The sequence below is a fragment of the Oryx dammah genome, unplaced genomic scaffold (assembly GCF_014754425.2).
Source record: "Oryx dammah isolate SB20612 unplaced genomic scaffold, SCBI_Odam_1.1 HiC_scaffold_26, whole genome shotgun sequence".
Classification (NCBI taxonomy): Eukaryota; Metazoa; Chordata; class Mammalia; order Artiodactyla; family Bovidae; genus Oryx; species Oryx dammah.
In genome coordinates this window covers 33,632,973-33,657,453 of record NW_024070210.1, presented here as the reverse complement: position 1 = coordinate 33,657,453, position 24,481 = coordinate 33,632,973, and the positions used below count along the sequence as shown (strand labels likewise).

General features: G+C 44.3%; 1 protein-coding gene across 1 annotated transcript; it reads right to left on the bottom strand.

Moving 5' to 3' along the window:
* Window positions 1-990: 990 nt before the first annotated feature.
* Window positions 991-10,735, bottom strand: OTX2 (orthodenticle homeobox 2). Its single transcript, XM_040226381.1, has 5 exons — window positions 10,617-10,735; window positions 10,397-10,466; window positions 5,560-5,775; window positions 4,464-4,615; window positions 991-2,643 (listed from the first exon to the last, which is right to left on the bottom strand). The coding sequence occupies exons 3-5, from the start codon at window positions 5,654-5,656 to the stop codon at window positions 2,023-2,025; spliced, it is 870 nt and encodes a 289-aa protein (XP_040082315.1). The 5' UTR covers window positions 5,657-5,775; window positions 10,397-10,466; window positions 10,617-10,735; the 3' UTR covers window positions 991-2,022.
* Between the last annotated feature and the right edge of the window lie 13,746 nt (window positions 10,736-24,481).

The window sequence follows — 24,481 nt, the reverse complement described above, 5'->3', positions numbered from 1 at the left end:
ACTCCAGTGTAAACTATGGTAGGGTGAATATTATCAGTAAGAACTGGGAAATCTTGCCATTGAGTTGTGCCTCACTTGTTGACTGTAAACTATTCCATTTCCTTTAGCAGCAAAACAAAAACAATTATTAGACAAGATCATGTAGGGCTGGAGAGGGCATGCGCAGTCAGGGAAAATTAGCCAGAAAACAAAATGGTTGTAACTGCTAATGTTCATTTTAAAAAGTTACAGTCAAGAGTCACTTCATTTTGGTCAAACTTAAGAGCATAAGGAGTGTAAAATGAAATTAAATATTGCTTTTACCTGAGGAGCACCATAATCATTGGCCCATTTGTCTTTTCTCATAGCTGCTTTACAAAATGCAGGTATAACCAGAAGGGACCTTTTTTTTTCTCCCTTAACACTTTCTTTAAAAAAAAAAAGACCAGAGTGCCTTATGTTCAAGTACTGAAATTATACGTTTTAGAACTTTTCTGAAACTCTTTTGTTCAGAAATCATTTCTGCCTGAATTGCTTTCAGATTCTGATTACATTCCCTCTCATGTTTACCTCAGATTTTTTTGGAACTTAAAAAAAAAAAAAATCCCTTAATCAAATAAGAGAATAGAAACAAGGGATTCTTGTCATTCACATCTTCTCTGAGGTACTACAGTTTGTCACTTCTTGCTTAAAAAATTGATCTATGTTAAGACATACTAGTAAGGTGGCTAGGAAATCATTAGGGTATCTGGCAGGGAGGGAAAAGCAAGGAGGGGTTTTGATTGTTAGGCTCTCTATATTCAATTTCAGAGCAGTATTAATGAAAGTCACAAAAAGTTTACGTACCAATCATTCATATCTTAGTCATTGATATTTAGCACCCTCCCAATTAAAAAAAAAAAAGTTTGTTAATTCCCTCTCTGATCCAAGAAAAACATTTTGGGGGGAGGAGTGGCTGAATGTGGGCTTCTCATTCACAAATAGTGGTATAAAATTAAACGAGACCCAATGTTGTGCTAGAACCATTTTAATATAATTATACATATCTGCCAAATCAGGAAGAAAGGTTTATGCATATATAACTTTTCCAGTTAACATCTGCAAGCATAAACGATGATCTCAGCTTATAAATTCATCAGGGTCAGAGCAATTGACCAATGTCTCTTTACTGCTAGGTTTACCAACAGTAAATTACATGATGAATTAGTGTCCTTTTGTTTCTCTTCTCTTACTCTCCTTGTCCAGAGAGATTTTGTTGTAAAGTTTCAGTGCAGCTCACCTCCAGCCAAAGGTAATCTTTTTAGATAAGTACTCAGTTGCTCTGAATTTATTTATAATTATAACCTATTTAATCACAGAAGAACCCCTGCAGAGGTGGAGTTCAAGGTTGCATACAATAACAGGAGATCACAGTTTTGAAGTCTAGCACAGATTAAAAACCACAGATGTACCATTTATATAAGACACACACTGATTGTCTCTTAAACTACATATTGACTCCTTATGAACATTATTTTTTTAAATAAAGTAGTGCATCTAAGACAATCAGTCGCACAATTCACACAGCCCTGAAAAGTTTTTCAGTGCCAACTACCAGTTGGTCATGAAATGTGAGTGAGCTTGAGACACTGTCCATTCCTAAGATTCAACCAAGGATTGGCTAAAACGTTGGAATACCTCTGCTTTAGAAGGCTATGTCCTTCCCTCCTTCCCCTCACAATTTAGTTCTGCTTGTTTATTTTTGGTGGTATTTGGTTGCACATGGCTAGAATGCTTTCGATCACTTTGTGAATCAGGAAAACCAATGATCTAAAACTATAACAGGATCTTAAGTATTAAGTAGATTGGTTTGTCCATTTCAGGTAGCTGGTTGGTAGGCCCCTCTAAGGCCTTTCATTTTCCTTCTATACCTCCCAGGACATTGATCAGAAGATGAGTCTGAACATCATACCATCTAACTCTTTTAACCAATGCCTGGCTAAAACTGGAATGTCCAGCCCAGTATACTTAAAAATCACCCACAAAAAGAGGTTCTACAGGTCTTCACAAAACCTGGAATTTCCATGAAGATGTCTGATCTTTATAATCCAAGCAGTCAGCATTGAAGTTAAGCTTCCAGGAGGCAGTTTGGTCCTTATAATCCAAACAATCAGTGGTTGAGTTAAAACCCAAGCTTGAAGCTCCATATCCCTGGGTGGAAAGAGAAGCTGGGGACTGATTGAGATGGCTGGTGACTGCATTGGTACCCATGGGACTGAGTGTGGTCCCTGGTCCAGGAAGCTGGTGATGCATAGGGGTCAAATAAGATCCACAGTCCATGCCCCCAAAGTAGGAAGTTGAGCCAGCATATCCTTGACTATAGCCTGAAGCCTGAGTATAGGTCATGGGATAGGACCTCTGCATGCAGGAGGAGGAGGTGGACAGGGGATCTGACAGTGGGGAGATGGAAGCTGGGCTCCAGATAGACACAGGAGCGCTGCTGCTGGAAATGGCTGGGACTGAGGTGCTAGAGGGGGGAGTGAATTGGCCACTTGTTCCACTCTCTGAACTCACTTCCCGGGCAGGAGATGTCTTCTTTTTGGCAGGTCTCACTTTGTTTTGACCTCCGTTCTGCTGTTGCTGCTGCTGTTGGCGGCACTTAGCTCTTCGATTCTTAAACCATACCTTGAAAGGGAAAGAAACTTCTTTAACATGGTTTCAGTAATTCCTTAAGGAGAAGAATGGCTCCCAGATTATAAATCTGTCCTAGGTGGACAGATGAGCTAAGCGGACAATCTCTCCTGCCAGTGAAAACTCTCATATATGCTCCTGGAATTATAAGAAAATCAAGGAGGCTCTATTTAAAAGCACTTGACCCTGATTTACTCCTAGCTCAAAACAGTAACATTTAAGATAATCACCCAAATCATATAGCTAAAAACTCTCCCCCTCACTTTCCCATCTCTTCTTTCCCTTCAAATACACACATAAATGTAGACCTAGCTGCATTTTGGAACACTCTCACAATGGAATAGAATGTATTTGTTTTTTGGATGAGAACATAGGAGAAATGAGATAAAACAATTCTTTTGTTACATGGCAACAAGAACAGCCTAAATTCAAACACTTTATGGTCCATCTTCCAGGTAGCAACCGCTAATATGAAGGCTGGTTCCGTTTTGTCTCTCCTAGAAAGATTCATACAAGAAAGCTCTCAGGAGAAATGATACTGTTGAGGAAGGTCTGAAAGCCACTATTTGCCAAAACCTTCCTTATGGTAAGTGGAGTGAATTGTATGTACTCTGTTTTGAACTCAGAACCAAACTTCTCTTCTAGTCTCAAGTCTGAGACTGAGACTCTTCCTTCAGGGTAGCGCCACTCCACACATAATTGTTTCCTGTGTCGTGTTCATTGGCTTATCACCGCTGTGTGTAATTTTCAAAATTCTCTTTACCAGCCTTTTTCGTGTTCTGCAATGAAGGAGCTGTGTTTGGTGTGCAAGGGGGAAAGTTTATCAGGGAAACTATGGGCATTTTCTAGGCAAAAGTTTTTAGTTGTCTTCTTGAGTGAGCTCTCCATATTGGCGTCTTAGCTGTGAGAATAATGCCATAATGCTGAGCACAAACCACCAGCCATTCAGAGCCATTTATTTTCTTTCAGTGAAAACTTTAGTTCAAGCCTCACAGGTGCTAAAACTTCTTCTATCCTACTTTGAAAAAGTCCCTTTTTGATCTGCTGTTCATGGTGATGTGTCCTAGCTGAAGAGTAGTCCCAAGTGTGTGGTTTAAGTGCTCAGCATTCTTCCCAGAGAAATCTCCATGGGACTTGCATTCCAGGAAAGTTGGGAGCTCATTTTCCTCTCCAGCTTAAGGTCAAGTTAAGGGGGAGAAAGGGGAGAAGGTATTTATCACAGGGATATCATGTTGATATTTTATCTGCAGAATGGCTAAGATCTAGAAAGTTCTTTTCAATCCATAAGAAGTCAAAGAAAACACTCATATTGTGTAATTTCTTCTAACACCAAACTGACATGTGACCTTGAGCAGGCCATTTATTCTACTTCTTCATTGTAAAAATATTGGAACTATCCAGGAGCTAAACTTCTTTTACCCCTAAAAGTAGATAAGAATTGGGGTTGGGGGAGGGGTGGATTTCCAATAGAGGAAGGGAATTTTTAAAATACTATGTGACCCTCCTTGACTCCAAGGGTTCTAGGACTAGGCTTTATCATCACAGCTAAATCACCCATCTTACCTTGCAGCTTAGGCTGGAAGACCCTTGGTTATACGATTGGGTGGGGGTGGAGGGACAAAAAGGAGTAGGAGGAGGGGACCTTAAGAGACAAGTTCACTGCCTTCAGATGGAGCCGGTTAGTTTCAAACCTTCCTTTGGTCCTTTCCGAGACCTGGAACTCTCCTGGGTCCTCCACACACACAGTACTGGGGGTGGGGTGAGGTGGGCGGGTGTCACGGTCAGGAAAGAGGTTCTGTCTACATCTGCCCTACCTGTACCCTGGACTCAGGCAAGTTGATTTTCAGCGCCACCTCCTCCCGCATGAAGATGTCTGGGTATCGGGTCTTAGCAAACAGTGCTTCCAGCACATCTAGCTGCGCTCGGGTGAACGTCGTCCTCTCCCGCCGCTGTTTCCGAGGGGTGGCTGCGGGACAAGAAGCCCAGGGCCCTTTAGGGTTGGGGAGCAGTTTCTCAGTCATAGGGGTCTCTGTGGGTGTCCGACTCTCCCCACCCCCACACCTCAGCACTCCCCAGGTCCTCTGCATCCGCTCAGCCGGGACGCTACCCATGTTCTCCCCACCCCCTCCCCGTCCTCGGCTCCTCCGGCAGACATGGCCCCTTCCAGGGGAGACCCCACTCCCCCTGACGTCGGAGATCGCTCCAGTCAGAGCGTTCCTTCGAAAGCAAGCAAAAAGAAAAAATGAAATAAAAGACAAAAAACAAGAACCCTCCAAAATCAACCCCTAAACCACAACACAAAAACTCCATTCTCCCAAGTCAAGAGGACCGGCAGCTCAAACTGATGGGGTCTTTGTTCCTCCATCTTTAAAATGGGGGCACATTTCACTTTATATTTCTCCTTCTACCACGACTTTACAAAACAGATCTGATCGGAAAGGAAAACATTCACACCCCGGATAAATCACACCCCTAGGGATTAGAGATGAAGGGCCTGGACGTCAGAGGAGATGCCGCAGGTTTGGCGGGGAGAATTTATGAGGACCTCGACTTCGCCAAGAGGGCACTTCCGAGGAACTGGGCTTCGAGGTACGGGCTGGGGCGTCTCGCCCAAATGACAAGGGCAGTAGCCTTCTTTGCCCCAGTCCAATGTGTGTCCCCATTCACTCCAATTAAAAAGATACGATTTTCTGAAAACGTTGTAGATCCATGTACACCCTTCTCCTCCACCAATAAATGCCCTGTGGCTTTGAGCTGCTGCTTGGAAGAAAAACCCAGTGGGGACCTCTCCTGGAGCTGGGGCGGGGGTGACGCGACCCTCTACCCCGGTGCTCCGGAGGAAAGGGTGTTATAACCCCGCGAAGCGGCCGTGAGGAAGGAGAGGGCAAGAGTGCCGCGAGGCTCACTTACCCGGGTAGCCCACCGAGGGGTGCAGCAAGTCCATGCCCGAAGTGGTCAGACTCAGCCCATTGACTGCATAAGGCGGTTGCTTAAGATAAGACATCATGCTAAGGTTGTTTGGAGGCGCAAAGTCGGCCCAAATCCGGGGGACCCAGCCGGAAGGTCTCGCTTCGCCCGGGTTGGACAGATTCAGAGTCCTTGGTGGGTGGGTTTGGAGTGGTGGAACTAAGGCAGAGTAAACAAACAAACAGAGGTGCTGGTTTACCGCTTCGTAGGATGCAGCTCTTTCACTTCCACCACTGACTTAAAAAAGAGCCCGAGGTACACAAGGCAGAGGTTTATAAAGGACTTGCAGAGCAACAACCACCCCCTACCCCCTCCCCAGCTGCCCTGGAACTAGAGGAGATGGAGAGAGACCAGATAAACCTGTCTTCCCCACCCCCCAGCCAAAACTTAAAAAAAAAAAAGATCCGAAGAAAGCAATTACAATCTGCCTCCCGCACCACCCCCCGCCCCCCAACAAAACCCCACGCCTCCAAATGCTCACATTGCATTCCTATCCCTACATTTGCATAGGACTCCTTGGCTGGCACTAGCTAATTGTCTCAAACAAAACTTGATTGGGGCCATTTGCAGAGACAAAGAAGTCTTTGGCTAAATAAATAATGCTGATAACAAAGGCCATTGGTGAGAAACAAAGAAACAATTCAAGAAATCTACCTCTCCCCAGACTGTTGCCTTTCCAAGGCAGATTTTAATTATCTTAGCTTTTTACCACTTTCAACTGCTGCGAACCTAAAATGTCAGTGCATTTAACATCTAAAATACCAACTTGCTCAACAGCAAACTTGAGGAAACTACTCAACCACTATTATTCCACATTTGAAGTCATTTCCAGTAATCATTTTCACCTAATTAGTAGTCTGGGTAATTAGATTTCGAGGTAAGTAACAGATTTATTAGGGTTTTGGAGAACCTTGATTATATGTGTCTAAAGAACTCAAGCTAAACAAACAAGTATTTAACTTTTAATCGACACCCATCAAATATTTAAAGGTAATGCAAAGAAAGTCTTCCAGTTTGGCACAGGGTTTGCAAGAAACTCTGAAGTAAAGTTAGAATCCCACCAATCAGATAATGACAGGCTCCCACATTTGCAAATAGAAAGGGTGCGCATTTGTAGTGCAAGCCGCTCCCATGTTGATTTTGATGTGTGGAGTCTGCTGATCCCGCAGGAGGCAAATTTTCCGACATTTGGGCTTTCAGCAGCTACAGCAGAGTTTCCTGTTAACTCTAGCTCCTTTTTGCACATTCTAGTTTTGCAGAAAGTACATACACAAACACCAAAGTTGTGAAACTAATAGAATTTCTCCCTACCTTTTAAGTTTCCTAAAATCCTATAAGAGAAAGAGCTCAGAGAGGGCAAAGGAAGAAAAAGAAAAGTTATTTACTTTATTCAGATGAGTTTTTTCTCACTCCCCCAAGCAAAGGGATTCAAAAATGAGTGTTTATAGGCTGGCTGTTTGCAATTTTGACATCTATTTTCCCAAAAGGTGGTACTTCTGCATGGATCTCTACTTTTCGACTTTGACATTATGAGAGATTGCTTCAAAATGGCGGATATAAGATTAGGAGAAGTTCTTTTAGAGTTCCTACTGAGTTTTAAGGACTCTGGGTTTTCATATTTACATTGCTTAAGAGATCAAGACACAAAACTCCATAAATGGAACTTGGTTACTGCAACTTCTTGCTGATTTAAGTTCATAGCACAAAGCTCATTCTTTTCCATCCTTCAGTTCAGTTCAGTCGCTCAGTCCTGTCTGACTCTTAGCTCTAACTTAATGTAATTTTATAAATGCCCTTGTAGGAGTTTGTGTTATCTCACCAGTAAAACTAACTCAGCAGCTCCTACGGGGGGGAAAAAAAAGACATTTTATCTTTTCTTCTCAAGACACGGTTATTTGGAGGCTGTGAAAATATTATTGCTTTAAAATAAAGTCATGTATTGGTTTTAATAGCCTCTAAGCTGGAATTCTGTCTTGTTTAATGCAATCTTACTATGTTGGAAAGTCCTGAACTACTGTAGATGGAAACAACTAAAATTATATCGGATCTGCACATGAGGAATATGGAAGAGTTCTCCATGTAGAGCTCTCACCCAATTAAAAATGCCTGGCACATCATACATGAAAGCAGCACATTCCAGCATAAAAAGCAGCTACAAACAGAAAGCACCAGGACAGAGATCCTTCTCGGAGGTCCTTTGATCTACCATCGAGAAACGACCAAAAATCTTGGCATAAGACTGTTTTCGAACTTACTACGGGATACATCTTTAAAAGAAAAAGGAACAAAACAAAAACTACGACGTGTTCTCGACAGCCAGCCTAGGTGCGCGCTCTCCAAAGAAGAGGCCTCGGACCCTTCCATCTAACTTTCAAAGCCCTGCCAGGACGCCTTTCTCCCTTCCTCTCTAAGCAGAGCCGGGAAGGGGAAAAAGAAATCCCTTTTCAAAAATACAAACCTCAAAACAACTGCTCAGGAGGTGGCCCCTGGAGAACTCCTACCTATAGAAGGAGCGGGCGGCGGCCGCGCGGCGAGTCCCCGTAGCCGCTCGGCGCCCACACCTCCGGGCGCGAGTGACTCGGTCCGGCGGCGTCCTCGCCCCGCAGTCCCGCAGCCTCGGCGCCCGAGGTCCTCCCGCTCCACTGCCCGCCCCGGGCCGCACCGCCTTATATCTAACGGTCAATTCGTGCAATCTGTCGCTCCCCCTCCCACCTCCCCCCTCTGCCTTTTTTTTTTTTTTTTTCATCTTCCAAGGAGCCCATCTACCAGTTGCTGTGTCCTCGCTCAATAATAATTACCTCGTCCGAGAATTAATTATAATAAATGTTTTCTTGATAAACTAACGAGATAATCCGAAGGGCACACGTCCCTTAATTACAGGCCGCCGGGCTCAGCTCTGCTTCTCGTCCGGGCTGATTAATTTTCTGCATGATGGAAAGGAAACAAAACTACGCGGACTGGCGACCGGCCTGCGGCTCGGAAGACGACCAAGAGGAAGAGGAGAGAGAAAGAAAAGATTTGCGGGCAGCGCGGAAAACAGCCGGCGCGGGCCTCCCTCCGGCGAACTGGAGTGAAAGTTTCTGGCCTCAGGAAATCGAACAACGCTGCCACCCGCACGGGAGAGAGGAAGAAACGTGCCAGAAGGGTTGGCCTTGACTATTAATCATAGCGAGGAGAAAGCCCTGGTGTGAGCTCTGAGAGCACAGGTCTGGGTGTCTACCTGCCTTGGGCGGGGGAGGAGTTTCCTCTTCACCTCCTCTCTTTTGCTAATAACTTTGGAGACGGGAAGAGTCCCGAGGTGGGCAGGAGAAACCCTGACCCCGAAGCTCTGGGATGGAGGGAGAATTTCCAGGAGTGACCTCCCCACACCCCCCCAAGCAATCCACCACTTCAGGGGCAACGCAGCTCGGCCTTCGGCCCCCACACCCCACTTCGGTCTGCAAAGGAGGAAGAAGCCGACTGGGCGGAATTCTGACTGGGGTTTGGGTTTCAAAAATTGTATCCTGAAACCAGACTATGATCTCGAGTCACTTGAACGCCTCAACACGAAGTCTTCCTGGGAATTTACGGCGCGACTCGCCGCCGAGGCTGGGTGCTGGCTGAGGCCTTCTGTTGGTTCTTCCCGGGCAGACCGAGATTGGAGGCTGGGCTTCTGCGCCTGGCTTGTCCCGGCGCGACCCGGCCCGCGACGCCCGGGGGTCCCTGAGCCTGGGAGAGGAGCGCGCAGCAGGCCCGGCCGCTGGCCCCGTCCGAGAACTACCGAGGGGCAGCCTTCCCAGCCGAAGGACTGCAGTCCTCCGCTCTGCTCGGCCTCCGGCGGAGCAGGGGCCACTCGCCGCCACTGCTGCCCGCCCCAGGTGCGCGAGGAGGGCTGCGCGGGGCGGGCTCGGAACCGGCCCCGGCAGTCACGTTGTAAAACGACTCGGGCGCACTCGCTGGGTCTAGGACCACAACACACAACAGCCATGGGGGATTATGGCACTGCCGGGTGTTTTTTTTCCTCCCCGGAGGTGGGGAAAATGATGATCAAAAAAGAAAAAGATTTGGAGGCCCTCTGGAAGAGGCTGAAAACCTTAGTGAGCTTCTCTTGGCTGGGGTAGAGGGGGCCGAAAAAAGTGAGCGGCGAGCGCGCGGCGGACGAGATGCCGGCGCTCCCTGCCTGCTCGGTTTTCCTCTCGGGTTTCCTCTAATGTTCATATGGGGCAGGCAGGGGCTCGAAGGGCGCCCACCGGTGCCCGCCGACCCGCGGGCGAGCCAGGCTTTGGGCACGCGGGCCCTGGGAAGTGCCCAAATTATCATCATCACCACCATCCGTCCATCCATCTATCCATTCATCTAGCTACATCTGCGTCTTTTTGTCTCGGACTCTTAAAACGTCCTTGTGATCAATCCAAATGACCCCAAACACATCTGATGGCCAAAACGCAAAGATCGCAGGGAGAAACCCAGAATGGGCGTTGACATAAAACCACAAACAACACCCCTCCAAAACACCCCACATCAGATTCGCAGGGTTTCCACGACGTTTTGCTAAAGCACCGACCGCAGGAGCGCGCTCCCTCCCTACCTCCCACTCTCGTCCTTATCCCCAGATAATAAATTTTTCTCAGTGATCGTTACTGCACCTCAGAATTTTGCAAAGGGAAGAAAATATATCAGCCTTTAGAAAACTCCACGTTCTCAAAGGTGCACCAGTGGGTCTGTTAGAGGTACTGGGGTGGTGGTAGACAGAGGGACACACAGATATGGATATAGACAGACAGACAAGACAGACACTTACCTTACAGCCACATGGGGGGTTAGAGGAAAAAAATCAAATTATCCTTCAAAATTCCAAATAGCCAGCTATCCTAAAAGAAATCAAGAGTATTGAGTTAGATATCTTGTAATCTTCATCGTTCCATAAAAAGTCAAACAACGGAAAATATCTTTCTAAAGAAAAGAAAACGAGGAAAGTCGTTCAAGTTCGAGATGCGCGTGGGCCTCTCTGCGATACATACAAAGTAGACTTGAGGAGGGCTTCTCTAGCGATTTTTATTTTTAATAACAGTGGACGCTGAGTTGGAGCTGAGGTCGGTTCCGCTCTCAGGGAGATTTGCTGAGAAAGCGCCTCTCTGGCAACTTTTTGACGCAAACTCTCCAACCAATGGCAGGGAGAGAATGATTGACACATCTAAGCCAGAGGGAAAATAATAAAAACACACAACAGGGGGAGGAAAACAGGCCGCTGCTGCACGGGGGGACGAGTAGGCAACAAATCCAGGCCTCCGACATTACCAGAATGTTCTTGAAAGACACTGGGCTCTGCCTAAAATATACATTACGGCTGGAGCATGTGAACTTATTGTATAATTAAAATGATGGACAGCGAGGCCTCTCTTTTTCTTCTCCTGTTCTTCCTTCCCTCCCTCCTACCCCTCCCCTTTTTTTGTTTTTGCTTTTGATTTAAGGAAAGGGAGAAAGGAAACCCATACACCCTAAGATGGGAAGATAAAAAATATCTAAGTCAAAGATGGAGGAGACTGAGGGTAGGGGATAGCTGGTTATCACATTCCATGCTAGCAATAAGTGTGTGGAACAGACGCAGAAAGCTACTGAGACTGAAGGTTAAAAATACCACTATGTGGTCTCAAACAGGGTCAGCCCAGGCCGAGGGGATCGGAAGGGTAGAGAAAGGAGGCCTGAGGGTAGGTGTGGGCGTGTAGGCAAGAGAGATGCAGATACACAAGTCCAAGAACAAACTAGTTTTAAAAAGTCAGTGTCTTTCTCACTCTTTTTGTCCCTATAAACATCTCTCGGCCCCTGAAGCAAAAGACCTGGGCTCCTGGTTTTCCTGCGGGGTTTTTAGAGTTTTAAGAAGCCCAAGGCAGCCTACAAAGAACACGAATCCCTGAATCTAACCCCAGGGCCGGTTGGGGAGGTAGCAAGAGCCAGGTCAGGACTCCAGGGTGTGAGAGTGGGGTAGGCAGTATACCCGGGGAGGGAGCAAACGTGGGAGGCCCGTGCTGGAAACAATCAAGAGTTTCTGCATTAAAACAAACGCCACTCCAACGCTAGCCGTGGCGGGGCCTGGACCTAAACTGAGCCCGCGCGGCCCGAGCCGTGGACTGGAAGCCCCGAGGGTAGAGAGTTTCTGGACCTGGGGATCGAACGGGAGAGAGCGAACCTCAGCCCAACTTTTCCGCCTGGCACAGAGAGCGGGGCCCGACCGCTGGCAAACAGATCTGAGTCCCCAGAAAAGCAGAAACTGATTGGGCGGGGTGGGGTGGGGTGGGGGGGGTCCAAGTGGACCGGCTGAGGATATGTGAATGGCTGGGTGGGGTGGGGATGGAGAGCAGAAAACAGTCCTGCCTTACAAATCCCAAAGCCGGAAAAGAAATATAAAATCTCTTCATAAACACCCTCCCCCCTCCAACCACGCCACCACGGCAAGTGGGCCCAAAGAAACGGCTCGCTGCTTTTAATTTGGGGACCTATGTTAATGAAGTTGGTAATTAATTCGTCGCTTTGTTGTCGGTTCTTATACTGTATGTGTAATCAAATGTGGACGTCCTTGGGATTTACAGCAATTAACGAATTACGGGAGTGCGCACGAGGCAGCCGGCGCTCGGCGGCCCGGCTGGGCTCCGGCTCGGGCTCGGCCCGGGGCTGGGCACTCGGCGGCCGCGGCCGGGCTGGCAGGTGTCTCTAGAGCTTTGGGCCCCGGGTCCCCCACGAGCCCTCGAGCGGCCCGGGGTCTGTCCATCTCCTGGGCCCTCCGCGAGCGCTCCAGTCCGAAGAGACCCGGTGACTGTCGCGTTCCCAGGAGTCGAGACTCTCAGGGGGCCCGGGCTGGGGGGAGGGTGAGTACGGACCTTTTTTCTCACCCCGCCCCCACTGTGCTAAAATGCCTGACCACTGCCCGGAGCCTGTAATTGAGGGTGGGGGAAACGCCCCAGGCGGTCTGGCGGGTGCGGCGTAGGTTGGGAACCCTAGACCAGGGTCACCTTGCTTTCGATGAGGGAAGGGCAAAGCCACCCCGATCCCCTGAAGCAGAGTCTCCTACCTACCCCTAGAGAAGAACAGGGTTTTCCCCACTTTGATCACAATGAGGTTTAAAGCATCAAAGAACGAAAAAGAAAAATGGACGTTGTGGTTCTGGCGGAGGGAAAGGGCCGGGAGGGAGGCCTTGGGGGCAGCGGGGGCGGGGTGGGGTGGAGGGGTATCAGAACGCGCGCTTGTGATCTCCACAAAGTGAGTGAAAATTTTTAGACTGAGAGATTTCTCTGCAGTGGGATCCCGAGCCGTGGGAAAAAACCCTTCCGGCCCGACGTCTTCTCTGATGGCGGGGGCAGCCGAATCTCCCGGAAAATCCCCGGGTTCTGGGCGATAGGGGCAGATTTCGGTGCCTCGGGGGCGTGGAAGGGCTTTTCCCTTTCCAGCGGCCTGGAGCAGACAGCTCCCGCTTCTCCTTTGCCCTCTCGTCTAATAACTTCGCAGAAATGCGGGGCCAATAAACCACGAGTTGGAAATGGACAGTGTTAAATAAACAAGGGTCTCTTTAAAATTCTCATCCACTTCAGATGTCTAAAGTAAGATTGTGATGATTTTGTCACGGTTTGGTAAATTTACCCCTTTAAGAGGCTTTCATAAATCCCAGAACACACCTTCAGCCAGATTTGAATATAGATTTAGGTTTTAAAACCCAGAAGCTGGAAACACCGCTTTATCAAAGAGAATTTCCCTTTAGCTTAGCAATGTGCTGAAGCTCTTAAAAGATTGGATCTGAGAGAGAGAGAGAGAGAGAGAGAGAGAGAGAGACAGAGAAGAGAAAGAGAACTAGACAGACAGAGGCAGACAGGGGGGGAAAAAGACTTTCTTTTTCTTTCTAGAGGAATTCTGCCCAGACTCTGCAGCAGTTGGAACAAGCAAGGTTTCTCCTGGGTGCTTCCTGGAAAAGTTGCAAAATTGCTCTTCACCTGTAAGAACATGCTTTTTATCTTCCAGTTTCTTCTTGTCAATTCGGAAGTTGCAGACAACCGGGCTCAGGTACAGTCCCCACAAAACCTTCTCTAGGTCAGGACAAAAGCCACTAGCTTTGGGGGGGCGGGGGCGGTGGCTGGGCTGTTGTAGGGAAAACCTTAGACACTTGGTGGGAGAAAAAGACTCCTTGGATGAAAAGTCTAACTCGATTTTCTGTAAGTCCTTGAGCTTCCAATGTACTTACTACATGGTCGTTTTATTTTCTCTATTCATGTTTAACTTTTTTTCCCCTGTGTCCTCTGTCTTTAAGTTTTTTTTTTTTTCCCCTTTAAGAATCTGATTTATAGTAGCATGCTTTATGTTTTTAAGTAATTTTCATAAACAAGTGGATGGTTTTTAATTGCCACGAGTACAATTATCTTGCTATAAATATGAGATGTAAGCATTCAGAAGCTAAATTAAGAAAACTGATACACAGGGAATTAAATTATTTGTCAGAGCTTGCATGCAGTTTCCAAAATATGGCTGATATTCATCTTTCAAAATCTAGATGCCTGTCTGGTGCTAGCTGGGCTTACATTCTCCACCCCACATGCCAGGGCAGTTTAAAATATTCCAAACTTTCCTCCAAGTTTATTAAGTATGGTGGTATGGGGCGGGGGGAGTGGAGGAGTGGGAGGAGAAAGGAGAGAGATCTCAGTATTCTTTCAGGCTAATTAAAAAAGAAGATGAAGAACAAAACCCATATTCCGTGAGAACACAGACTCTCAGGGGGAAAGGAGCCAGTTAGACTCCTTGTACACTTACTTCAGAAATATGAAGATTAATTTCCAATCTTTTCAGTGATTCAGTGGACAGTGGGGGACCACATCTAGCCTTAAAACTGCCATGATATTTAGAAAGAAGTCATTTTTTCATTAGGTTTTAAAATATGTCTCTATTAAAAACTTTGACAAGATTAACTTTAATTAATTTTGTTACCAAGAGTTAAATATTAGTGATGCAGGCAGAATTGGAGGGGAAATAGGTGACAGATCACTTATGAATTAAGCTTGAGTCGCTTATTCCCTGTATTGCTATAGCCTCAGAAAAGAGGGTAAGGGGGAAAGAAGCGACATCAAAGATAGGATTGTGCTGTCCTGATAAAAGAATCGGAGGCAAATTCCAAATGCAAAAAAAAAAAAAAAAAAGGAAAAGACCATGTTGTTCCGGAATGAAACGGATTAAGATTGTGTGACAAGTGCGAGATGTGGGGCTGTGAGACATTTATGAGCTGAGTGTGAGCTGGGAGCTATGCGTCTGTCCCTGAGTGTGTGGGGACCAAGGGTGTGTGCAGAGCAAGGTTAGGATGGGGGATAGGAGGGGCAGGTGATTGTGAGAGACGGAGAGCAGGGTGAGGGCTGTGAGTGTGGGTCTGGGTGTGTGTTAGGAGAGTGTGGAAAGGAATGTGGATGGATTGTTGAAGGGTGGTAGCTGTCAGTTTATATAATTTTCATCTCTTGGTCCTGAAGTTTCCTTGAAGTCAATTCTACTGTGGGCAGTAGCCTTGAGCTTACAGAGCTGATATAAAACAACCATTACAGTCCAATATCTTGCCTGTTTGCAAACTTCATTTAAAACTGGGGGAAAAAAGACCCGAGAATGGTTTTGTAAGAAAGAAAAAAAAGAAGAAAAGAAAACCGCAGTGAAGCTTTAAACTAGTTTGGATAAATCTCTAATCTTTTATTTGTAACCTTTTACAAGCTTTATTTCCTGTATATGAAAAGCTTCTTTTATATGGGCACGACAGACTTTTCCTTTGGATTTTTAATTAGAGTCCATCAATTGTAGCCATATTTAAGAATCAATATAAAGTAATCCTTCGAGATGGGATAAGGTTTTAATCGAAAATCTAATTTCCCACTCTTTGCAGATCATTTTAAGGAGCTGGTTGATTTTTTTTTTAAGAGTTCAATTTTTAAAAGACATAACACCTAAAACCTGGAAAAGATCATGTCTGCAAAATAACCAACTGATGTCGCCTTACAAAGAAAAAAAAAGTCTAGCTTTTGTAGGGAACTTTTTTCTTCTATTTAGAAGAATTTGACTTATATTTTTCTCAAACACTATTCCATAATGTAATGTGGCTCCTGTGAGAGTATTCACATTGAATGGGGAGAGAAAAAGAGAGAAATTGTTTGTCTAAAATAGTATTTCATATGCAAAAGGTAGTAACTGAAAATTTTTTTATTAACAAAGAAAACACAGATCTTGACAGATCCTTTTCACTACAGCCTTCCAAATTCCCAAGATTAGAAAATAAATAATACACACCTTTCATTTTTGCTCATGGATGCAAAGTTTTCATTTATCCAGGAATGAACATTTCTGACCAGTTTTTAAACTTCAACACTAGAATTTTGTGATTAAAAAAATGTTTTTTTGCAATAGTTGAAAAGTTGTTTATCACAAAGGAATAGAATTTTAAGCAGTTCTGCTAGAGTTACTAGCTTTCAATTCCCCCTCCTTTTTTTTTTTTTTTAAAGAAGAAATATGAAAGCAAGGAAGAAAACAGATAAACAAAAACTAATTGTAGGTGCATAGCCCAAACATTTTTTGCGCCTTAATGATCAAGCTAAGGGATTTGTTCAAAGACTGCACGTTGTCTAAATGTGCTCAGTACATTTTCAACAAACATCACTGTTTTAGTTTAAGATCTGCAAATTATCCCTAAACTAGAAGGGATCCCCCAAAAGTTTATAGGCATATTTTCCAGTCACTGACTTGTTTTTATTGTTACATCTGTTAAATGCGTTTTAAAAAATGAACTCATGGTACTTGCTTTTTGAAATCTGAATGAAGCGGGTTTGAACATATTTGATACTCATGCTTTCCTTTTATCTGCAGAAATTTCAATTTATTTAAAAGCCTGCCATTTAATGCACTACATGGCCGCATACATTTTAGAGAAACTCTCTTGTATTTCTCCGTAATCGCGTCTAATGAAAACCTGGGATTTTCCTTTATTTAAAAAAATGTGAAAATATAATGCATCTTCATTAGGAAAATTGACTGCTGTGCTCACGACAGTTCTTAATTGAAAAGGCAACCTATTTTAATGGTGTGGTTGAGAAGAAGATTACATACTTTATCCAAACACAAAGACAATTAATAATGAGAAGCAGGCTGCTGCCATTAACTCTAATGCAGTTGCATCAATGTCAGTGAAAAGTGCTCATACCTGAGATACAGGGTGCAAACTCCCTGGCTCCCTCCTTCCCCAATTCGCCCACTTCTTGATTTGGGTTTCGTAACGTGTAAGCGCCAGGGCCACTGTCATCAGGCCGACTAGTTTTGGGCAAGTGCGGCGCAGGGCCAGGCGCCCCTTCCCGCAGGTCGCGCGGTCCCGGGCAGCGCCGCCGGCCGGAGGCGCCCCAGCCGCGGGTGTCTGAGCGCAAACCTGGCGCCCTCCAGCCTGCGATCGGAGCTGGGCGAGGGCGGCCGCGACCCCTGCGGGCAGGAAGGTTAGGAGACCCAGGGCCACCTGGTGCATTTTGGAAAGTTTACCCAAAGAGACAGGGCTGCCTCGGAGACTAGATTCTGCTTTGATTCTCTTACGGAAAAGTCGTGGGGGGGGGGGGATCTTTAAATTGAGAGCTTGTGGGGTGGGGGGCTCTGGGCGCATATGGTCATCCGGCGGAGTGACCAAGTTTGCCAAAGCGCCCCTCTCCAACTCGGGCCAAGAGAGCAAAGCGTGAGTGTGCGCGCGCGCGTCTCAGTGTGTGCGTGCGTGTTGAACGCGGGGGATCCCAACCTTCCCTAGGTTCGAGCACGCCCCGGCTCCAGGCTGGGCAATGGGGAGGAGGAGGCAGTCACCTCTGGGCTTTATCCTTTCCCCGGCGAGGCCCGGCCAATTCAGGCCTGGCGCCGGCCACCTCGAACCCGGGGCGGCTAGCAGCCCGAGCCAGCCCACGAAAGGGAGACCCCGGGCTCTAAAGCCAGGAGCGCCTAGTGCCAGGCGTGACCCTGCGGACGGCCGAGCCTGACACTCCGGGGCTCGGGGACCCGAGGTCACGGTCGGCCCAGGCAGTCGCCAAGCCCTGGAGTAGGGAAGCAGGGGAGGGGCTACAGGTTGGGAAAGGGGTGATCTCAATTTGTTTTTTTTTTTTTTTACGGGGTGTTTCGGCGCCCGCGAGGGGTAGACGCCTACAGTTGGGAGTCCTACAGCCCTTGGAACCCACTCTGCCCCTGTCTCTTCCACAGCACCATCTCCCAGCCCGAGGCTCAGGCAATTAGGGGAGGTGGTGCCTCTCCATCAGTATCACTCTCTCCCTCAAAGTAGGGCAACGGGCGGCCGCAGGCTAACAGGCGCACTCAGACCAGGAGGTCTCTTCCCTTCACCAAAGGATTAGTGGAGGGGGCGGCGAGGGGGGCCGAGCTCCTTCAGGGAATTCGGGAGGCTTCTCGCATTGGCCAGCCACACAGAGCGCCAGGGAGAGATACACTGCTGGGGTCTGAGCTCGTGGGAGGTGCGTGGGAGGTAAGAGAGGAGCCTGGCAGTCACACGTTCAAGGCTGCCCCAGGACATTCACACGCACATTCGGAGGAACCGGGTCCATCCTCCATGGCCCAACTGGACACACGCTTGCCATTGGAAGGTAGCCTCAGGAAAGTTCCTCTCACAAATGCACACTTTCATCTGCAGCTCTCAGTGTCCCTGGGCCAGCCTTATTATATCCCTCCATCAATCATACTCCACTTTTCCTCCTGTTTGCATCTATTCATCTTCAGCCTTCCTGCAGACTTGCCATTTTTTGTGATTCTGCTCCCGGGTTAGGGAGCCTCTCAAAGCTTCTGAAAACAAGTGTACCTGGAGTTTTCCGGGAAACCGCAGGCTCCTCCTTTCCCTCCCTCAGGGAGAGGTGGGAAGAGCCCTGTAAGCTTCCTTTGATGGAAGGAAGGTTGATCAGTTACTTGTCATGGTCTAAGAACCTTCTCTCCTCCTCCACCTCATTCTGTCTAATGTATCTAGAGCTTTTCCTGTTCCTTTGGACAGCATTTTTCAGAGTGCAAAGTTGAAGTACTCTGCTGCTGCTGCTGCTGCTGCTAAGTCACTTCAGTCGTGTCCAATTCTGTGCGACCCCACAGACGGCAGCCCACCAGGCTCCCGAGTCCCTGGGATTCTCCAGGCAAGAACACTGGAGTGGGTTGCCATTTCTTTCTCCAATGCATGAAAGTGAAAAGTGAAAGTGAAGTCGCTCAGTCGTGTCTGACTCTTCTGAGACCCCATGGACTGCAGCCCACCAGGCTCCTCTGTCCATGGGATTTTCCAGGCAAGAGTACTGGAGTGGGGCATGTCATTGCCTTCTCCGTGAAGTACTCTAGTTACTATTTATTAGACAAGCCTTGGTTTCTGCTCATGATGAGGCCTCCTGTGTTAGCTGGATATCAAGGGAGAGACAAGGTTACCAAGATCAGTAAGAAGCGGTTCCCTTCTTAGGATTTATTGAACCTTAGATGTCATACTTGCCCAACAACATAAGAGTAACAACAGACTAACTTGTTTTTGTGGATCTGTTTCTTGGCATTTGACCTGTCGATGCTAGAGGCATCTTTATTAGCGTGTGTGACTTTGGATAGCAACTCAGTAATGACACTCATAATCACTTATTGAATACAATTTAAGCTAGTTCAGCAATAGATAGTAGCTGTTAGCCTAAATGGCAGTTTTCTGGCAGCTTATTCAACCAATGGACAAGCAAAAAGCAAAAGATATAATTGCATCCAATGCTTAACTCCTGAGTATGGCAATTACCACTGAAGAGACACACAGACCACACCTGAAAAGCTGTTTGGTTGTGTTCTCTTGTATTTGATGCACTAAATAGGCCAAAGAAACAAGCATGGTTTATAGAAATTGAGTATCAATAGAATCATGACTTTCATAATTTATTCTTATCTTGCCCTACTGCTTCAGTAAAAAAAAAAAAAACCCACAAAAAACCAGAAGTGTCAAAGTCCTAGGTGAAGGTTTTTTCTCACAAGGAGATATTCTGTAGACTAGATATTCACCAAAGAATAGGTCACCTCAAGGAAGCCTGGGTTTATAATAAGACACTTGTGGAGGGAAACCAAATAATACCATTATCATTAAGAAATATTTTTAAATGACCTGGTAGTTGACCTTGGATAGATACAACCTCAGTCAACTACGTTCCAGTAAAAAAAAACCAAACGCATTTTGTGTTAGACCATATAGTCTTAAATCCAATTGCATATTTGGATCAATTTGGTCTATTAACCAGTTTATTCAACACATGGAAGGATGGATAAGTATTTTTCATGGTTCAAAAGTTTCCATTGAAATTTCTGATTTCTCTAAAGATGAGTAATTATCAACCCAAAAAGTCTCTATAACACAAGTTTTGTTTTTTTAAGTTGATTCTAACATGAACTCATATTCATTCCTTTGTTCATTCATTCAACAATCATATTAAAGGGCCTACTATGTATTATGCAGTTTTCAGGAGTTATATCTAGAGATTCAGATATAATCAGAACCAGAAACTAAGTTAATTTTTGTTTCTATTTAAAGCAGAAGCAAATGGTTATAATAAGCATTTCATCTAAAAGTTTACATTATCAACTGTCTTCTGGAAATTTCATCATCACAAGTCTGAGGGCAAAAGTCATCTTGATTTTTCTGGTTTTTAGAGTATAGAAGATTATTGGGGACAAAAATTAAGCATGGAGGGATTTGTCAGTTGCTCAAGGTTGTAAGTGCTTAGGTTGATCATCCACAGCAGTGTTCCGAGGGAAAACTGTAGGAGTTGTTTGCATTCACTGACAAAAGTAGGTGTCTCTTAATGTTCAAATTTGATTTGTTTCTAAAACATAAAATCAGAAGGCAGCTGAGTGTACATTTTATTTTATGTTTAGATAGATTATGTGCTCTTCAGCAGATGCTTTTCTTAGATAGGAATAAAAATAACCTTGAGATTTAATTCAATATTCTTTTAGCCAGTATCTAAAAGATACAGATATGTGTGGCATTGTTACATGTTCATCTTATTCTTAAGAGAATGCAACAAAAAGTATTTGACATGATTATGAATACCAGTTGCCTTTTAAGTCTTTTTTTCTTGGCTCAACATAATTATTGTATATTTATTTGTTTCTGACCATTTTAGCTTTGACTACTTGTGAGTCCTTAAATTTGATCGGTCTTATTTCTTTGTGAATCTACGATTTCCAAAGTAACAACTTACACTCAAATATTGTCTTTCCTAAGAAGATTTTCTCCCCCTTTTTTTAACTTGCACTCCATCCATAAAACAGATACTACCATGGATTTTTTCATTGGTCACTGATGGAGTTATTGAATGTGATCAAGTGATAGATTAGAACTAAGTCTCCATAGTAGTGTCTAGTGTATAAAGCCTCCTTTTTTCTGGTGAACTCTAACAGGGAGGAATTAAATACTATCTTTTATAAAGCAATCTTACTGATCTATGTCTATCTAGACCCACTACAGTCTTTGAGCCATCTCTTCACCAGTAATTATTTTATCTTTTGAGTATAATTTGAGGGTCATGGCACTCGTGCGTTTAGTCCGTGGTCCGTAGAGACACCATATTCATTAATACCTTTGATACAAAGTATTTGGAGGGTTTTTTTTTAATATCCTAAAAACATCCAAAAATACATTCTTTGCTTTCCAAATTTGGTCTTTTTAATTTCCTGTACAGCTAAGAGGATAGGAAAGCCCTTTTGTTCTAGAGCTGTGGATTCTTGTGTTCAAGGTGTGTGTTTGTTTGTTCCAGGGACTGCTCTTGTGATTTTAAAGTGCCATAAATTCTTCTAACTAAGCCCCTATAGTCTTTATACTACCATGCCAGCTTAGATTGAATTCTTGGGAATGGAAAAAAAAAAAATTTCCACAAGATTAGGTAGCTATTCATATTATAAATATGACTTTATTAAATTTAACTGGCAAAGAGATCTATTGCAAGTAAAGAAGGTGAAAATGCAGGCCTAAAATATCCAGGACTGAAAATAGAACATTTAATTTCTGATTCTCTCTGCAGGTGGGGTGTGAAATAGAATGCTTGTGTTGCTGCTGCCAGAATGCTTGCCTGTTTTTACACTTTCGTAAGGGATGTGGGCAATACACAGGAATACTTCCTGAAGTGCAACAGGGTTAATGTAGAAATTCATTAGACGTAAGGAGGGCAGTATTTGCTTTATGGAAGTTCGTGGGTCTCTTGATGCCAAAAAGGGTAGATGAGAAAGATGGTGAAACGAAAAGGAGATGAGAATCCAGACACTCCATCAGCAGCCTTACCCTGTGACAGACCCAGAGGCAACTCCAAAGCCACCAGGGCAACTGCCTGTTCAGTTTGCCAAAGAGCCAGATGCTGTTGCTTGGAAGAATCTCCTCCACAGCTTGATGTCTGGGTCCTGTGATTGCCGTCCAAAGAACAGTGGTGGGGCATGCTGGGATGAATGCAATCCCAGCATCCCACCACAGTGTTTTCTTTTTTAAAAAAAGAGTCATTTTAAATTAAATAAGTTTAAAGGCTCATGTTATTTTTGAAAATTTAAAAAGGAAATTGGAAGACAATAGTACAAATCAAGCCTGCGTATCTGGAAAAAAAACACTCTTAAATTTTATCTTGCTTTTGGGTCATATTTAATTGTCCCATGAGGACTGGGACATTTAGAAGAGACGAAAGACCATCCACCATTCACAATGATGAGATAAATATTACTAGAAAAATGGTGATAAATATTACTAGAAAAATGGTGATGCAGATGGTATTATTTATGTTATTAACTATGATCACTTACAATTTACTTACATGAAATATAAGTGAGATATTTAATTTTAGGATTCATTTTGCAACAGAATTTTGATTGTGGGTGCCAGTGAATATAGTTTAAGTCCAAAAAGCAGTAAGAAAAATGCTAAGGAACATTTAAGGGGAAAAAAATCATGCCTGACTGTCTGATGATTCCCCAGCATCTCTTCTTAAATATCAACAGGATTGTCCTATGAAGTAACATCTCTCCTTTTCAAAATGTGTGTTAATATCTGTTCTGTTGTAGCTGAGTGAATAATAGCTGCTGCATGTTTTTGAGTCATTCAGACCACTTCAGCAAATGAATATAATTTGATTACAGTGTACAACCAAAATCTTTGCCCTTTTTGTATAATCTTTTATTTTTCTAATTATAGGAATTTTTTTTTCCTTTAATATTCCCAGACTTCATCTAATAGCCTGATAGTAACCCTGAGTGCCAGGGTAAATCTGTAATTTCTTTAATCATTGCGATCAATGTGAATCATGGCATGATTAATTCGACCATGGTAAAAGGTAATGGTTAGAAAGATAATCAAAATATTTGGATAGTAATAACTTACTATGGAGCTGAGGTTCTCAACCAGGGGGATTTCTCCTCCCAGGGGGCTCTTGGCAATGTATGGAGACATTTTTGGTTATCACAACTCTTATCTAGTTGGTAGCGACCAGAAATGCTGGTAAATATCCTGTAATGCAGAGAACAGGCCCTAACAACAAAGAATTGTCTGACCTAAAATGTAAATAGGTGCCAAGCTTGAGCAATTCTGATGTAGGAAAATAGATAACATGTATACTAATGTTGACATTTATTTTTTGGTGATTACCAAAATATAAATAGCTATATAGTACCACTAATGCAGATGAAAAATTTAAAAGCCCAGTCACTGAAATATTTTAAAATATCTTCAGGTTTGGGATCATATAGACAGGGCATAATATAATTCTTACTTTCTTCAAATGTATATATCATCCTCACTTCAATTATTGTTTAAGCACATAACTAGCCATATCTTGATGAAGTTAGCAGTAACTTTGAGTTATTATGCTCAGGTTTCATGAATGATATACTAATTCAGCAGGAAAATTAGGTTAAAGAATTTTTCGTTTTTAACTTTTTTTTTAATGTTGAAAACTTCTTTCCAAAATATTTGCAAAATACATAGAATTATAAAGAGGAAAATGAAATCCTCAATTCTGCCTTATGCGTTTAGTTTCTGTAGACTCAAAGTTGTACAAATGGACATTAATTTCTTACTATAGGAACAAATACTGTTTGACAAAATATTTCATTATAATTAAGTTTTCATGATATTAATCCCCCTGTGCAGCAGATGAAAAGTGAAATTTTTAGTCATTTTCATAATTGTTCCCAATACTAATTTTTCTTCCCTTTCCTGAATGTGAATTTTTTGGTTTTTTGTTTGTTTTTTAAAGTAGTGTTTTAATTATACTGAATAGAAGGTATCTCTGCATAGAAAAACTTGCTTAGACCACAAAGTTAATGAAATAAAGCACAGTCTTTAAATAACAAATTGAGCAGCAATGAGTTTGTATTAACATTTGGGCAGTTACACACGGCTTCTGCTTTATTTAATCCATTAATCTTTGGTTTCCTCCTCAGACCCAAATTGCCTATTATCAGGGAGGCTGTGGAGAAAGTGGAAATGGCCCATATGGCCCAATCTTCAGGCTTTATCTTTTTAGATTTGAAAACAGGGGCAAGTCCTCAAACTAACACAAGTTTTGTCTTACACATTTGGTAATGGCCATTTTATGAAACCCTCTACCTGTCAATACAGGAAACACAAGAGACAGCGGGTTTGATCCCTGGGTCAGGAAGATCCCCTGGAGTAGGAAATGACAACCCTCTCCTGTATTCTTGCCTGGAAAATTCCATGGATAGGGGAGCCTGGTGGACTACAGTCCATGGGGTTGCAGAGTCAGACATGACTGAGCAACTGAGCACACACCCCTCAACACAAAGCAAGAGCTTTAGTGAATAGCTTCTAGAACAGACCTTCTTTCCTTCCTAGCAAAGTAGGTCTCATTCCTGAATGTGT

Excerpts from the sequence above, each read along its gene's own strand:
- OTX2 (XM_040226381.1), bottom strand. The coding sequence starts at position 5,656 with ATGATGTCTTATCTTAAGCAACCGCCTTATGCAGTCAATGGGCTGAGT. Across the intron at positions 4,616-5,559 it reads CCCCTCGGTGGGCTACCCGG|CCACCCCTCGGAAACAGCGG; the intron begins GTAAGTGAGCCT and ends CTTGTCCCGCAG. Across the intron at positions 2,644-4,463 it reads TGCCTGAGTCCAGGGTACAG|GTATGGTTTAAGAATCGAAG; the intron begins GTAGGGCAGATG and ends TTCCCTTTCAAG.